This window comes from Xyrauchen texanus, chromosome 10 (assembly GCF_025860055.1).
Source record: "Xyrauchen texanus isolate HMW12.3.18 chromosome 10, RBS_HiC_50CHRs, whole genome shotgun sequence".
Classification (NCBI taxonomy): Eukaryota; Metazoa; Chordata; class Actinopteri; order Cypriniformes; family Catostomidae; genus Xyrauchen; species Xyrauchen texanus.
The window spans coordinates 39001796-39020335 of record NC_068285.1 but is presented as its reverse complement, the minus strand read 5'-3'; the positions used below and the strand labels follow the sequence as shown (position 1 = coordinate 39020335).

The 18540-nt window shown below is 38.7% G+C and overlaps 1 protein-coding gene across 1 annotated transcript in view; it reads right to left on the bottom strand.

Moving 5' to 3' along the window:
• The window catches only part of rims3 (regulating synaptic membrane exocytosis 3), a 95338-nt gene that overhangs the window by 9144 nt on the left and 67654 nt on the right, over positions 1 to 18540 (bottom strand). Inside the window, exons 3-6 of the mRNA XM_052136294.1 lie at positions 8147 to 8288; positions 5355 to 5467; positions 4653 to 4754; positions 4398 to 4537 (exon numbers count right to left, since the gene is read on the bottom strand). Of these exons, the coding sequence (XP_051992254.1) occupies positions 4398 to 4537; positions 4653 to 4754; positions 5355 to 5467; positions 8147 to 8288 (497 nt within the window). The remainder of the gene's footprint in view (positions 1 to 4397; positions 4538 to 4652; positions 4755 to 5354; positions 5468 to 8146; positions 8289 to 18540) is intronic.

The following is an 18540-nucleotide window of genomic DNA, read 5'->3' as shown; positions in this document are numbered from 1 at the left end:
TTATTATGTGCAGAATGTCTGGATGCTTTAAAGCACATTCTTTACACTCAATTCTTCTTTTGCAGAATTTGCTAAGATGACCCGGAACTAAGCATCCAAAACATAAGCCCTTCAGTTTTAAGAAATCCACATGCTCTTTATGTGGTTGATCTTTGATTTTGCTACATGAGGCAAGGGTGTGAGGTTGCTGGCAGTACAAACACGGCTTCTCAAAGGCACTCATAGTTTTACTTGAGTTCGCTGGTTTAACATGTGTTTCTTGAGGCCCTTTGGTTTCGGTGGAAACATTGATCGCGAAACTGCTTCCACGGACCTCTTTCCTTCCATTATGCTTATCTTTATGGTCAATCTTTCCACTAGAGGTTGGGCGGCTGTCTGAAATATTACCAAAGAGAGGATCCATCGCTATTCTAGCTTGGCGGTCTATGTAGCTCACCAAATCAGCAAACTTTGCTCTCCTGCCTCTTCGCTCTTTCATGTCATAAGCTTCAGCACGCCAACGTTCCCTCATTTTGTACGGTAGCTTAGACACCACTGTCCGTAAGTTGGTTGGGTTGTCCATCTCCTCTAAGAATTCGATGTCTTCCATAGTATTGCGACATCCAATCAAAAACATTGCATAGGCGTTCAATGCTTTCCCATCATCAGACTTCACTTGAGGCCATTTGAGTGCTTTGTCAATGTACGCACTGGCAATCCGTAATTCATCCCCATAGTGCTTATGAAGTAATCGCTTTGCCTCGCAGTAACCTTTGTTAGGTGTCATATGAGCACAGCTGCGAACAAGCTCTTGAGGTTCACCGGCCGTAAATTGTTCCAAGAAGTACAATTTATCTTGATCATTGCTGGTTTTCTGCTCTATTGCGTGCTCAAATGCCCTCATGAAAGATTTGTATTGTAGCGCATCACCCTTGAACACAGGAATGTCTTTTGTTGGTAGATGAGATAGCTGCTGTTGTTTTACAAGTAACTCAGTGATTACATTCTGTTTTTGCATAACCGCTAGTATGTCATCACCTCTGTTAAGCGTGAGCATTAGGCAAATAATTGGAGACTGATTGTGACTGTTGTTGTATTCGGAGTGCGCGTTTGTGGTTGAACATGAATGTTCGTATTAGCTTGTTGTGGGAGCATAATGCTAGTTCTTTCCTTCACATGTCCACCTCGTGGCTTTTGTGCTGTTGCGTAGCTACTCAAATCATCTTCAGATCTCTCATATTCTTTAAGCACCCTTAATTTTGCTTTGCTCTCAGCTAACGCAGTTTCCAACTCTAACTCATCCTTTTCAGCTTTGATTCTAGCTGCTTCAAACTCAAGCTGTTGCATTTTCTTTAGTGCTGCAGCACGTTTGAGCAGGGCTGCATGTTCTGCTTCCTGTCTAGCTCTTGTTGACGATACTCGTGATGCAGCTGAAGTTCGACTTACTTGTGATCCACGTTGGCTTGCATGTGCAACATTGCTGACCCCTACCTGTGAAACGCTGTCATTTGATTTAACAGTTTCTTGCAAATAATCAACCACATTATTTTCTTCTTGCAGTACATTTTCCACTGTCAGTATGGGTTCATGCTTAGTTGCAATCCACTTTTTAGTCATTTTCATAAATCCTCTAATTGTTGCCATTTTAAGTTCGACCCAGTTCTCTTGATCAAATGTTTTTTCATCTTCAGTCAAAAGATTTGCAACTTCGTTGTTGAGACGGTTAAACTCATTTAGTGACGTTGCAAAATCATTTTCCATCATATTTTTCACCATTTGTAAATTTTGAGCATCACTCATCATTGTCTCTAACTCTTTTCTTTTGCTTGTCAGAGTTCCTAATGTTCGTCTCCTCAGTGCAATGCACCTCTGCAATCTCTCCTCTAATGCCTTCTCTGTCAGCTTATGTGACCTTCCCTGTTCCATTGTATCCTCGATACATCTATGCTCACCTTCCTCAGCCATCTTACAAATTGCAGAGTTAATTCTTTAGTTGTAAGCATGCAAACGGAGCACTTTCTTCAGATAATTTTTTTCTCAATAAACCGAGTGCAAAACAACTTCTTAAATATCGCCACACCTCCGCATTGACTGAATCAAGCTTGCCAGTTTCTAACACAGAGCCGTAGGTTTTACCTACTTTCGTTTTCTTCCGAACTCACTCATTATCTTCGTGCATCCGTATCACGTCCTTCCTTGACCATCCTCATAGATAAAAGGTAGTTTTCGAAACCGTATCTTGGAGAAAGCATTGACGGATCACCCGTTTTCCGTGACAGCTTCTTTTAGCGAGTTTGTTTGACTATTGTAGTGGCGTCTCGTTTCTTCTAATTCTTCTACCACCTTTTGAAGTCAGTCTTAATACAACCAGTATTTGAAACACGAACAAACCAAACGGTCTTCTTTTTAAATGTTTACTTATTTAACATAAAAAGTACACATACATGGTACGCACGGTCAAAAAACTGTGTTGCTTCCAACATTTCTAACTTCAAACTAAAAACTACATCACATAATATGCTATGACGTAATATACTTCCTGATTGGAAGCTCAAACACTGAAATGTTATCAAACCTAAACATTACTAAATTATGGATTTTATACCAATACATTTCTAATGAATTTTCAAGAAATAGTTTCCCTTTTTTAACACTTAACTGTTTTTAAATTAAACTATTACTTTAGATGAACTAATTCTTATTTGGCTCTTACACTCATGTTTTCATGAGCTGAATGGGAGGCTAAACAAAAAGTTTAAATGTGAGGAGACTGCAGTATATCTAAGGCCATGGGAATTAAGCAGGCTGCAGTACCCTCTGGTGTCGAGATGATGGTCTTTTTGTCAAGTCTTTTTATATATATTTATAAATCACGAGGGCCTTCATCTCAACCCCTAAATGCCAAGCCACACTGGGACTATTTTAACTGTTGGAGCACCTAGCCACGCATCTCATAGTAACGTTTTTGCATTATTAGAAGCTGACGCTGAGCATTTTAATATTAACAGTTGTCAGTACCTTTTAACATTACACTGATAGGCTATACTCTTACTGCAAAACTGTAATGAAAAATTGGCTATGATCTTGTGTGCTGTGTAGTTTGGGCTTTTGAACCTAAAATGTGGATATGTTCTTGTCTGCTGTGCGCAATGGGATCTGATAGTTACAAGACTGGCATAAGTTTGATTGATATTGTAGCATGTTTAAAGTTTATGTATGAGTAATGAATGCACTGATAATATAATGCACAGATAATATAATGCACAAAGTACGATTATGCTTTTGAGTTGGATGATAATGGGAAAGATGCCTTTCAGGGGTTCGGTGTTTGTGCATGTGCACGGCACATGGGGGTGAGAGAGAAGTGAGGGAAAGATTTTGAGAAATAATTGTTCGTTAGCTTCGGGTTGCCTCTTACCTGTTGTACGGCCAAGTCTCAGAAAAGTAGAAGGACTGCTCTCGTTCATTAACAGTGATTGTTACAGTAATATAGTAGCCTATGTTATATTACAAGGTGATGTTATGCATATCATTTTCAGAACACCTGCATTACGTAAAGAATATTTGTCTGTGCCAGTGCAATGTGTGGCCCTTAAAAACACATGTACATGCAAAAATGTACCTCCCACTACAGCACCCCCAACATAAATCACGTTCCCATTGCCCGAGTATACCCAACAAACTTGTGCAGGGCGTGCAAGCTATTCGCACATCACGAGCCGGCAGCGCTTCAATTTCAGGTAAACGCACGAGTAAACGTACCAGCTTTGTTTTGGTCAGGCTGCAGGATGATAGTCTATATACTGTGTTTCATATGTTTCATTTTGCTTTCAGAACAACACGTGATTTAATAAGGAAAACACCATTATTAATCCTTCAGATTACAAACCCAGAATACAGGTCCACCCTCCTTAAACCATAGTCACGCTCACAATTACATTAAACAATTAAAAGAGAAAACAGAAACACACATCGTGGGGTTCCAAAATCTGAGTCGATTAAAAATATAAATTAATAAATACAAATGTTAGGATTTTTCAGGTGTGATTCACCGAAAAGGGCTAAATAGTTGATCGGCTTGTGATTCGTGAATGGCTTGCACATGCAGCGTGAGTCTCGTCACACTTTAATAGTGTTTATCCTGCAATTTTCAAACATCTACCCCTCTACCATTGATTGAACAAACAAATATGTCTGGGCTGGATGTGTCGCTCAAAACAATGGAATTTGAATAGCACCACAGAAACAGTGTTTACAATTATCAAGGAAATTCACTTATGAATGGCTTACATATTGTTATCTCTACATATTAAGATGGATTAGGAAAAAGTATTTTAACATTAAAAATGCTACACACTTCAGTTTTAATAATATAATTAATAATATTATTAATATTATAATATTAAGGTTTGTAATACCTGTAACACTTTCCCCTGAGGGCTCTCATCAAACATCAGGGATTGCTGGAAGGTTGGATCCAGGGTTTTCTTCACCACTCTGGTTTTCTTCTTAGAGAGACACATTCCATTCTCCAGGACATACACCTTTACATACGTGGCTGAAGTAAAAGGAAATATCAGATTATGAAACATTCTGTGGCCTAATAGGGACAGATAATTCCTTAAACACAGGATACAAAAGATACCACAAAATAATGTTTGGATATGGGTTACCGGGAATGTTTTTTGACCCTGGTTTAGGGGTCAAACTTCGGGCCTGTGTGATCTCAACTTCTAATTGACCCCCTCTATCCACCACGCCAATGTAAACATCACCTGCACCGAGAAAATCACAAGACTGATGAAAGCCTGCTCCGTTTCTGCACAGAGAGCTTGCAATGGTATCAACAAACAGCAGGTGGAGGCACAATGCAGGATACACCCTCCACTGGTGATCTAGCACTTCATCTGCCTTGATATTGGATCACAAATTACATATAAACAATATCAAAGAATTCCTTAACTTGGGTCTACTCATTATTCAGCTACAAAGGAGATTGAAAGGGGCCAGATGTGTGTAACTTTCAATTTCCAGTGTGGCTAAAGACCCGAAAGTCATTTCAACCAATGATTATTAACATAATTCTCTTTATATTATTTTATCAGACCAAGACATAAGAGATTTGAACATACAATTGGATAAAAATGCACAATAACCATTTTATTGCCAATATGATAATTGAATAACACTCTGCCTGCAATGATGTCATACTTTAACAACAATGTAGCACTCTACAGTTTGAAATGCATAATGTGTACTGTTTCAGATACTCAGATACTATTAAAAAAATTTAATTAATTCAAAGGAATATTCAATGTATACAATGCAGTATGCATTAAGTTAGTATTCATTTCTGAACACAGTCAACATCTTACCCATTGGAGGAGTGGCTAATGTCTGACGCCCCACAATCTGGGCGGGGCCAAGGCCATCAAGGAAGTCGCTGAATTGGCTCTCAGGGCCCACACGAGTGGTGGGGAAAATGAACCTACAATACACCAGAGAGGAATATTGAATTTCAACAGATAATGATAGATTCACTAGATAATATGATCAATAGATTCACCAGCTAATGTACCTGGTTTCTGTAATGTGAGATCAAAGATCTTTTTCCCAGATGCAATTTACAGGTCCTTCTCAAAAAATTAGCATATTGTGATAAAGTTCATTATTTTACATAATGTTATGATAAAAATTTAACTTTCATATATTTTAGATTCATTGCACACCAACTGAAATATTTCAGGTCTTTTATTGTTTTAATACTGATGATTTTGGCATACAGCTCATGAAAACCCAAAATTCCTATCTCAAAAAATTAGCATATCATGAAAAGGGTCTCTAAACAAGCTATTAACCTAATCATCTGAATCAACTAATTAACTCTAAACACCTGCAAAAGATTCCTGAGGCTTTTAAAAACTCCCAGCCTGTTTCATTACTCAAAACCGCAATCATGGGTAAGACTGCCGACCTGACTGCTGTCCAGAAGGCCATCATTGACACCCTCAAGCAAGAGGGTAAGACACAGAAAGAAATTTCTGAACAAATAGGCTGTTCCCAGAGTGCTGTATCAAGGCACCTCAGTGGGAAGTCTGTGGGAAGGAAAAAGTGTGGCAAAAACGCTGCACAACGAGAAGAGGTGACCGGACCCTGAGGAAGATTGTGGAGAAGGACCGATTCCAGACCTTGGGGGACCTGCGGAAGCAGTGGACTGAGTCTGGAGTAGAAACATCCAGAGCCACCGTGCACAGGCGTGTGCAGGAAATGGGCTACAGGTGCCGCATTCACCAGGTCAAGCCACTTTTGAACCAGAAACAGGGGCAGAAGCGCCTGACCTGGGCTACAGAGAAGCAGCACTGGACTGTTGCTCAGTGGTCCAAAGTACTTTTTTCAGATGAAAGCAAATTTTGCATGTCATTCGGAAATCAAGGTGCCAGAGTCTGGTGGAAGACTGGGGAGAAGGAAATGCCAAAATGCCTGAAGTCCAGTGTCAAGTACCCACAGTCAGTGATGGTCTGGGGTGCCATGTCAGCTGCTGGTGTTGGTCCACTGTGTTTTATCAAGGGCAGGGTCAATGCAGCTAGCTATCAGGAGATTTTGGAGCACTTCATGCTTCCATCTGCTGAAAAGCTTTATGGAGATGAAGATTTCATTTTTCAGCACGACCTGGCACCTGCTCGCAGTGCCAAAACCACTGGTAAATGGTTTACTGACCATGGTATTACTGTGCTCAATTGGCCTGCCAACTCTCCTGACCTGAACCCCATAGAGAATCTGTGGGATATTGTGAAGAGAAAGTTGAGAGACGCAAGACCCAACACTCTGGATGAGCTTAAGGCCGCTATCGAAGCATCCTGGGCCTCCATAACACCTCAGCAGTGCCACAGGCTGATTGCCTCCATGCCACACCGCATTGAAGCAGTCATTTCTGCAAAAGGATTCCCGACCAAGTATTGAGTGCATAACTGAACATAATTATTTGAAGGTTGACTTTTTTGTATTAAAAACACTTCTTTTATTGGTCGGATGAAATATGCTAATTTTTTGAGATAGGAATTTTGGGTTTTCATGAGCTGTATGCCAAAATCATCAGTATTAAAACAATAAAAGACTTGAAATATTTTAGTTGGTGTGCAATGAATCTAAAATATATGAAAGTTTAATTTTTATCATTACATTATGGAAAATAATGAACTTTATCACAATATGCTAATTTTTTGAGAAGGACCTGTATAGTGCTGTGGGACTTAATTACCTCATCCTTTAAAATGAAATCAACTTATAATACAGACTGATTTTAGCATGTATAATTTTAATGAATATACACAGGTAAAATGTCTGGCATGGGTGAATCTCAAAAACTGTCAGGAACATGTCCGGGTAATTTTTCACCCCAAAAGAAAGAAATAAAGAAATAAATTATATTTTACATACAGAAAAAATGTGCAATGTAGATTTTTACATTGCAAAATTATTTCTCTGGCAATTAAGCACATTTAAAGCCCCCAACCCCAAATATTATTGGCCTACTGTAATGCATTAATCATTACCAGTACTGTAATGTAAATTATTTTATTAGACATATTATTTAAATTGTAAAGTAATAATAAATCATGAAGGATTTTGTAATAATGCCTTTTATATAAAACTGTATATACTGATTCAAGTATTTCTTTTATTGTAATACAGTCCATTAACTAGAAAATATTAAAATGTAAATTGTAAAATGTACATTTGAAAGTGTTAAGTATTTGTACATCATGGCAGCTTTAGATGTACTGGCTTTAAGTTTTGCTGATTTAAAAAAAAAACAACTCATCACAATACATTGATTATTTTACTGTAACACGTACTAGTAATACACAAAATAAAAAACTATATCTACAAACAAACAATCATAAATATTAAAAATCAAACATCCAGGCACATTACAGTAATGGGAATTTTAGGGGAAAACGTGCTTAATTATTATGAAAATGTCACAATGCAAAATATTTAATGGTCATATTAATGTAAAGTATAATTTCTTATTTTTTTTTCTTTGGATTTTGTTTCTAAATGTGAACTGGACATGTTTTCATGAGGATGTGTTTTTTTTATGATGAATTTTACAGGATGGCAGGTGATGGTGTTGAATATGATGTGGGCTACTCATCACACTCACGTTCCATCTGAGCTGTTGCTGTTGGTGCTGCCATCTGTTGAATCCTTACTGCCCTGTCGTGTGACACGGTTCCTCATCTCCACAGCGATACCTGTCTCTGTGCTCCGCCTGATGGTGCTGCGTAACTTTTTTGTCCCCCCATCTACACAAACACACACACAAGCACATGCACGCACACACACACACACACACACACACACACACACACACACACACACACACACACACACACACACAAGTATACAGCATTGAAATAAACACTTAAATGTTATGCAGCATAAAAGCATATTGCATAAAAATCATAAAAGCAAATAAAGTGTTTATGAATAAGACAGCAGAGCCTATATACAGTAGTCATTCACCTGAGTACTAATGTAAACTCTTCTGAACACATGCTGCATTTAGCTGACTTCTAAACTAAACAATCTCTCTAGACACAGTTCAACATAATGATTACTCAAATGCTTTTGTCCTTCAAGACCAAATATGGAAACCATAACTGGAAAACCATATCAAATTGATGGCTAAATTTTGAACAGAGCTCATCAAAAATACAGTAGGTGATGATAAACAATGCTAAATGTAACTTTCAAATATAAGCCCCTCATTTCTTCATATACCCAGAGGCTATTGTGTGCAAGCCACCTGAGTTATAAAGTGCTACACCCATTAGCAAGTATACGGCGGGGTAGACAGGGCAAATGCTGCTGTGCTATAGAAATGAAAATAAATAAATAAACAAATAAATAATAATAATAATGCAAAAACCAACAAAAACAACCAAACAAAAAACATGCCCATGGATTGATGTTAACTAACAGTCTGATGGACACTGCATGTATTGCACTTGAACAACACAAGCTCCAATCTCACTTTCCAACTGCAATGCAATTTCCAGGATTCGGGGGTACACAGGGTTTTAGTCAGCCAGGAATCAAAATCATGTTCAATAGGTTCCGGTTTGGTATTATGAGCACTTCCTATGTGTAAATTTGCATAATTTCACCATGTTTGTGGCTTCAAATCTTTAAAAGATAGTTTAAGGCACTTTGTAGCAACTATACTAGATTTTAATGAACAAAACCGTACAGTATATTCCTCTTTGTTTTTTGCTTTTGTCATTTTGGGTAATTTCTTTAGTGTTTTCTGTACAAACATTCATGGAGACTGCTGCACTGTACAGTATATTTGAAGTTAAATTACTGGTTCTGGAAGTAAAAATTACTTTCATTTTCTCCATATGGGAACTGATTAACAATAACTTATAAACCTTAAAAGACAAGTCTACTATGGGCCCGAGGATGTTAATCATTGTTATTACATGGCTCTCTGGAATACTCAATTCTGATTGGTCAATGGCACATCTAGCGGTCTGATATTGCTCAGTAAAAACCGCACATCCATGAATTAGACCTCTCATCCGGGTTTTGCGAGCCATCGTTCCTGCTTCTCGGATCACTGTGCGATCTCTACAAGTAAGCTAATCAAATAACTTCAACTCAAATCAATGTTTCATGTAAATGTATTTATTTATTTGGCAGGTAGTCTTGTAAAAAGATGCATAATGAACAGTCAGATGTTTTTATTTATTTGGTTAGTGCCTGTGTAACAAGATGGATAATATAGAGTCAGCCCGTTGTTATCGCAAATAAAACAACAGTTCCTGTCCTCGAATCTGATTGGTCGAGAGACATTCCATTAGTACTGATGTCTCACACCATCAGCACTCAAATTCTTTACTGATTGTATCACTCCACTTGAGTTCATGGTGTTCTAAACTAAAGTGTAAGAGCAGCATAGATGTGTAAAAGAGCTAGGTGTGTCATTAAAATTTTCCCTGTGACATTAAAGATTTTAGCCATGGGTCAGTAACGCTTGACGTGCATTGAGTCAGCCCATGTCAGTCAGCGAGCGGTTTCTTTGAAGTCATCGGCTTCACGGCCAACCTGAAGAAGTGCGCAATTGGGCAATTGGGCGGGTGGAAGTTAGGTATCTGGGGTTCCACTTGGGCTACTGGCAGGTGTGTCCACAGGTTAACAAAACTGCAGCGATCGCAGCCTGCCCAGCGCCCAAGACCAAAAAGGAGGTAAAGCAGTTATTGTTATTGCCCCAGCATGAGTCGGCTGTAGGGGTATGTGGCATGGGGCGGCATGGTCATGTGTCTGTCTGCAGGAGAGGGAAAGTGGTAAGGTTCATCACCTGGGCTGTAATTACTCTTACACCTGTCTCTCATTATAGTGATGGTGGAGGGAGACCTGATCTGGATCGCCAGAGCAGCAGATGAGAGAGAGAGAGAGAGAGAGAGAGAGTGGCAGAGGAGAGTAGTGACTGAGTGTGTGCCACACAATAAAGCCTGTGTTTACCTCGTGTTGTAAAAGGAAAACGGAAACGACCCTTCTGTTTATGTTGGCTACTGAGAGCCCTTTTATGTTCAAGTCGTAAAAACACTAAATAAACACTCAACTGTTCACTGTCTCCTGATTCCTCCATTACCTATGAACCAATCCTTATCATTCGGGGTATGTTTCAGAAGACAAAAGACAAACAAAGAAGATACGCTTGGCAGCATTTCCACACACACACACACACACACACACACACACACACACACACACACACACACACACACACACACACACACACACACACACACACACACACACACACACTGCTAAATTTACAGGTTGCATGTCTGCCTCAAACTCGTTTTTCTTCCAATCATTGTTATTGACACAGCAAATATGTCAATAAGAATGTTAACTTGGGGTTTATGAATGTACAGTGTAAAACCTCAGAACATGAATACCCAGGGTGAATTATTAACACAGAGTAAAGTATGATCAGTGTGAACATGAAATTTTTTTTTTTACCAAGGGTTAAGGAAGATCCTGGGTTAACAGTTCCAAATATGCAAGGCCCTCAAGAAATCCCCATGATCAGTGTGAACATGACATTTTTTTTTTTTTTACCAAGGGTTAAGGAAGATCCTGGGTTAACAGTTCCAAATATGAAAGGCCCTCAAGAAATCACTGTTGTCCTCTATACAAACTGTGGTTGGTCGCTTTACATGTTGGTCAGAAGGCCTCTTCCTTTCTAAGGGGTGGCTGTGGCTCAGTTGGTAGAGCGGGTCGGCCACTAATCGCAGGGTTGGTGGTTCAAATCCTGACCCACACGACTCCGCATGCTGAAGTGTGCTTGAGCGAGACACTGAACCCCAAGTTGCTCCCAAAAGCAGGCTAGCACCTTACATAGCAGCTCTGCCGCCATTGGTGTATGAATATGTGTGTGAATGAGATGCAGTGTAAAGTGCTTTGAATACTGTTAAGGCTTAAAAAGGAGCTATATAAGTGGAGATTTAGAATAATCAGAATAATCTACACTTTTGGCCAGACTCACTATGTGAGACTAGGTCTAGGGTACTTTTGTGTTCACAGTGCATTTTATTCTTCGTACAGTAAATTGATGGCAGGCAGCTCACAAACCTGGAAGATACACAAGACTAGTGCACCCAGGCAATCCGTTTGAGCCTGGCAATCAGGGCCAGACTGCTGACCTAACCATATAAAATAAGAGGAGGGTGAAGGGAGAGAGAGAGAGAGAGAGAGAGAGAGAGAGAGTATATGCTGTGATATCCAAAAGATGACAGCTGATGTAAGGTGCAAACTGACAGAGAGTGATGACTTCACAATCAGCTACATCAGCATCAGATCAGAGCACAAGGCTCTGAGCTGTAGGACTAGCGTTCTGATATGTGCACACTTCAGTGGTGTTATAACTCTTTAAATGGAGAACAGCACTGCTCTTTGTCCAGGCCACAGACACAATGCAGTGCTACTGGAGGAGTTTTGAATCAGGATGTGGCAGCTTATGATGTCGCTTTTAGTTATTATACATGTACATAACACGAACAGTGCAATAGTAATTCTTGCCTTAGCAGGCACCACTATTCATTTTATAATTGCAAATAAAGGGAGGTCAAACTAAAATAAAACTGCACTGCAAATGAGATAATGTGCAAATGTCTTGAATGCTACTGCATGAGTGACATTTCTGCAGAGAATTATGTACAGACTGACTGCAGAACTGCAAGAAATGTGTTTCCAGCAGACACATGCTTACTGTCATGGAGCTCACAGTCCATAAAACAAAATAACTCAGTGACCGAGTAAGACTCCAGCGGTTAAATCTATATATTCAGAAGAGATATAATAGGTGTGGGTGAGAAACAGATCAAAATGTAAGTCCCTTTTTATACTAAATCTCCACTTTTACATGTGAAGCCTGATTAATTTCACTTTCACATATGAAAGTGAATGTGAAAGTGGAGATTTAGAGTATAAAAGGACATAAATGTTGTTCTGTATATCACCTACACCTCTTACAGTATTTTTTTTGTGTTCTGCAGAAGAAAGAAAGTCATACACATCTTGGATGGCATGAGGGTGAATAAATAAGACAATTACAATTTTTGGGTGAACTATCCCTTTAATCTATTTTAGCTCAGCTGGTAGAGCATGTGTAGCAACAATGTCAAGGTTGTAGATTCGATTCCCAGGGAATAAAACAATAAACATACTAATAGAATTAATGCAGGTATGTGGGCTATGTTTTCTTGTAGAAAGCCATTACTAAAATACCACAGACTCTATGGCAAAGAAAAAAGTAAGTGACATTTCAGATAATTTACGTAAATGTAATAGCTCAAACCACTGAAAGTCATTTAGAATCATTCAAATGTAATGTAAATATTACCATACACATATGAAGAATTGGCCGGTTAAGGTAGAGAGTGGGAACTATACATCCAGTTGGCAGAGTAGTTTCTGTGTCTATAATGCAACTGTGGCATGTTGAGCCTTCGGGGCAGAACTGTAAATGTTACAGTGTTGCATCTAAGTTTGCAGTGGAATTAAGTGGTTATCGAGCTCACAGCCATTGATTCTGTAGGGAATGGGAAGTGTGTGTGTGTGTGTGTGTGTGTGTCACACTGACACATGTTACTTTCTGGCCCACCACTTTCTCTCCACCGATCTAACATGCTCCTCAAACCAAATACTCAGTGTAGTCTCTTTTTATCTCAGAAGTATCTCATGTCTCATTAGTATCTATTTGTGTCTAAGTATCCTGAGCTCTGAAACATCAACATTTGATTAATGCAATTTTCCTCCAGGATTCTGTGCAAGTTGTGTTTTTTCAGACGTTGGCTAAAGTTTCTTTAAAGCGTAAAGGATAGGGTCACAAACTCCCACTCACACATACTGCTCACTGAACCAACCATTAATGTCCCCTTATACTGTATATGTAGACTATTCCTGGCCCATGTTCCCTTGAATCAAAGGGAACATACGTTCAGATGTGACAGCTTCGTCCAAGAGCTTATAAAACAAATTTTTCACCTTCTATATATGGCTCTATCTGTTTCTGGGTTTTTCTTCCCTTCTCTGTCGTTGTCATTATACAGCTATTCCCTTGTACCCAAAACGCCTACTCTGCCTGTTTCACACAGAAGCCTCTCGCTACTGATCCACAGTAAATACCAGAACAGCGGGGGAGTCTGTCCTTTGGGACACTTTGATGTAATATTAAAGGGTGCAGCTCAGTGAGCGTACATGTGAGAGATGGGTTTGGTTAGAATGGTGGCTAAAGGCAAGAGGTGTTAAAAAGATTCACCCATAAGGCTGTACACCCACGTGACTTATTCCTGAAAGTGGCATGTTGAAAAAATATTGTTCTTAATCAGTACCCTTGTTTTCCAGTACAATCTATAGTAAGCATTTAGAGAATATATCTTGAATAAAGTTCAATATATACTATATCTGCTTACACTGCTACTGCTGCTGCATAACATGTATGAAGAAGTGTTACTGCTAGAACATATACACAGACATGCTGTGTTGAGCATGCAAGGCTTGCTGTTGCACAATGAGACATGCATACTGCTGAAGACTTTTGGTGCTGGTGTGGGTTTCAGAGAGGAAACTCTCATAGCGTGCTGTAGGGAAACCGGCTTACCTGCAAACAACTAAGGCATTTAATTTAAGTATTAATCAGAGAGAGTACGCAAGTTGACTGGTTAACCAATTATATGTTAAATGACCTATAATCTTAGACTATGCAAGCTGATTGGCTAACAGACTTTATGTTCAAAGTACCTATCAGCATCAGAGTATGTGAGTGAAGTGGAGGGGTGATAATTTCCCCTCCGCGCTCAAAGCATTCTTTAATCACTCCATTCCAGCTCCACTCCGGGTTATCAATTTCCCGCTCCTCGCTCTCTCCACGCTCCTGGATTAGAGACACCCCGCTCCATGTTTGCTCCATGGCAAAAATAAATATCTCTCCACTGTAAAGTTATTTCAGTATGCTTTTGAACATCAAACCCTTCATGCAGAATATGTATTAAATGAAAATAAATACACAATACTAGCAGAAAAGTTACAATGTGCTTTATTGGAACACTAGCATTCAATTATTTGTATAGCTTACTTTTGAAACATGTCTGCAACATTCTCTGGATTTAATAAATTAAATAATAACAAGACAAATAAAACATTAAATTAAAAATAAAAATTACCAAATGAAAATAAAAAATGACCAGGAAAAAAACACAACATTAAATTAAATCTAATAATAACTAATAATTAAAAAAAAAAAATGTTAGGCCTTTGTATTATTGCCTATTAGTTTTTATTATTGATATTATTTTAATTAGCCTTTCCCTATAATTCTGTGACAGACAAAATTACACGTTCAGAATGTTCTACACTTTTTTTTTTTTATCAAAACTAGATACAACTATCAAAACTATATGTCTATTACAGAGTTCACTTTCAGAAATACTAACTTTTTATTTTCTTTAAGATTTTAAATCTTCCTCTCTCTGTTTGCATGCTAAGCTTCTTCATCTGAAAATATATAATGTAAAAATTATCCTACGGCACTAAAATACATTTAAATCAAAGTCAAACTACGCAATATTAACATGTTGATTAGTTCAGTTGGTTCAATTCTATTTAATGCTGGACATAATAGTTTATAGTTAAGATTGCGATGCATTCGATTAAACTGATTATTCCAAATATTTAATAGGGGAGAGAGAGATATAGGCCTATATATGTATTTAGATTTTCTCTCCACATGTGAACGGGTTATCATCATGTTTTTTGGACACGTCTTTTAGGATTTCACAACAAACCTTTGATCGTGGCAATCACCTCCTCACTCGTGTTCTCCGTTAATTTTCAATATAAGCCAGCTAATGTAGACACAAGCATGTAGTTAACTCATGCTTAACCACAAGCTTACCTCAATAATAGTGAGCAACAGAGAGAGAAAGTGAAAGAGCTGGAGGTCAAATATTACCAAGTGCAGCTAAATTTTACATTTTGTATTTTTTATCACATTCTTTCTGGTTATATCAGAAATGCCATCTTTCCTTCATGCCAATAGTGTTTGCACTGCTTAACATGTGGTGAATTATTGCATTAAGGGCCATTAACAGGTGTTGTGCTTGTGATGGAGCATTAGTGGAGCACTTTTGAAGCGAGAGAAAACAATGATGCTCCGATTTTTTTAAAACCCGCTCCTCGCTCTAGGCAAAATTATGCTGCTCCACTCCTCGCTCTACTTCCCCTCCGCTCACATACTCTGATCAGCATGCACCATGTAGAGTTTTCTGACTGAACTTGGAATCATTTGGCAATGGGGTAAAAAAATACCCTACATTTAAGATATATAATTTGAAAACTTATTACAGTAACTTAACTTAATATGTTTAGATATTTTTACTGAAAAACAAGACAAAAATTCTGGTTAAAGCTCACAGGTGTCTTTCCTACAACATTAGCGTCACCAAACAAAATTAAGGTTTCCTGAACAATCCCCCTGTCTTCTGTCGGTCAGCCAACCAGATAGTCCTATCCCAAACTCACTCCATTGGTTGAGCCAATGCTGTTGTTTCAGGATGGACATGCCACTCAAACAAACAGTGTAATGTTTTGATAGCGCTATCGATGCAAAGCGTTAAACTTTCCTGGAAAATCAACCAATGCATGGCTTACTGTATAGTTGTCTCTGCATATTGGGCCTGGATTGAAGAAAGCATCTTACCATAACATTTTACACCTTCAAATTTAAAAATAGGATTATTTGCAGTATAGCGAATCCTCACATGCAAACTGAAGACCTATTCACACACAAACATGCCGTTTTCACATTTTGCACAAAATCTCTTTCCACCTGTGGCTATGGTGAACAGTGCATCAGTGTTGTCATGCATGTCTGAGACTGAGTCTCTAAAAAGGGAAATGCCCTACATGCTGGAGAGACATCCTTCTGTCTGGTATCTGTGGCAACAGCCCGCTCTCCCCAGACAGATATCATGGGGTACAGACATTTTAGATTACTTTGGGCTAAAAATACTGCCTTATCGCCCAACAGGACACAACTAATCAATGGCTGATATTTAAGAAAGATTTGTGCGTGGGTGGTCTGTGAAGGGTTGGTTGACACGAAGGAGAATCACATTAGGGGCTTGCACAAAATAAACTGTTTATTCAGAGACTAAATATGTATCAGAAACAAAGCAGGCAATATAGATTACTGCTTGAATGCTTTAGTTGACAGGAACTATTTCAAACAAATTAACTGCTAATAGACGTTTTAGGTCTATACTTTAAAGATATTGAGAGTGCTATATTCAATGAAGCATATTACTATTTGAAACGTTTATCATTGCATATTGTGCAATATTTCTCACACTATGCAGTGTATATTTTCAGTGTATACAGCAAAATATGGAGTACGCATTTAGCTAGTATTCCATTCGGAACATAGCTATGGTCATTTGGCACTCTATGTTGGCTCTTCAATAGGGATTACATGTATACATCTCGGCTGGCTCTATGCCTCATTGGCTGTCTTCACGCCTGCCAAATAGTCTCATTAGACCTCTCATCTCAGCGTGAGACACCCGTAACACATTATATACTGTTCCCCACATCTCCATGACGATGAGTATCACTCATGAGAGAGAGACTGATATGAAGTGGATGACAGCGAAGGACGGGGAACAACTGAATAGAGAGAAAGAGAGAGAGAGAAAGAAAGAGAGATGTGGTGCAGAGGGTGCAAAGGATGAGTGGTGGGGTGGGGGTTTCTATTTATAAGTCTGTAGTCAGGAATATCTCTGCCGAGGGAAGGGAAAGTGTAAGGGAGCACTGTGGAACACAGACAGTTCACTCAGACAATAACCGTCCCCTGCATCAAAATTCTTAATAGCACTTTAATTTTTTTAATTAAAAAAAAAAAAAAAATCCACATCATCCTCACCACCACCATCATCACCATCACTATTACCTTCGCCACCATGATAATCATCACAATATAACCACCATCATCATCACTACCATCATTATCATAATCATCATCCTCACCACTGCCATTATTCCATCACTATCACTACTATCACCACCACAACCATCATCATCACCATCTGCATTACCACCACCACCATCAGCATCACACTTATCACCACTACAACATCATCAGCATCATTACCACCACCAATAATATCACCATCACTATTATCACCACCATCATCATCATCACCTGCACCATCATCATCACCATAACTTGTATATCACCTGAACCATCATCATCCTTAACACCACCATCAGTTTCACACTTATCACCATCACAAATATCATTAGCATCATCATTACATCACTATTCCCACCACTATCATTTTAATCACCAGCACCACAACCAATGTCACCATCACCACCATCACTAGTACATTATTATAATCATTATCATCACCAACACCATCATCATCCGAACCAGAAAGAATAATCATATCAGTTTTATTACCACAAAACTATCAGTATTATAATGACCACCACTACCATAATCACTATCACCACCAAATCACCATCTCTATTACCACCACAATATTACCATCAGTATTATCACCACCATCATCATCACCTGCACCATTATCATCACCATCACTTTTATCACCAAGACCATCACCAGCACTATCATCATCATCATCATTCTCACCACCATCATCAGTATCACACTTATCACCACCACAACCATCATAAGCATCATCATCACTATCAACGCTACTATAAGTATCATCATCAGCACCACAACCATCATAAGCATCATCATCATCATCATCATCATCATCATCATCATCAACATCATCAACATCATCACCAACAGTACAATCATCATCATCATCCCCAACAGCAAAATTATCATAATCACAGCAGTTTTATCACCACTACACTATCATTCTTATAAACACAACCACCATCATCACTGTCACCCCATATCACCATCAATATTACCACCACCACAACATTATCATCCCCATCAGTTTAATC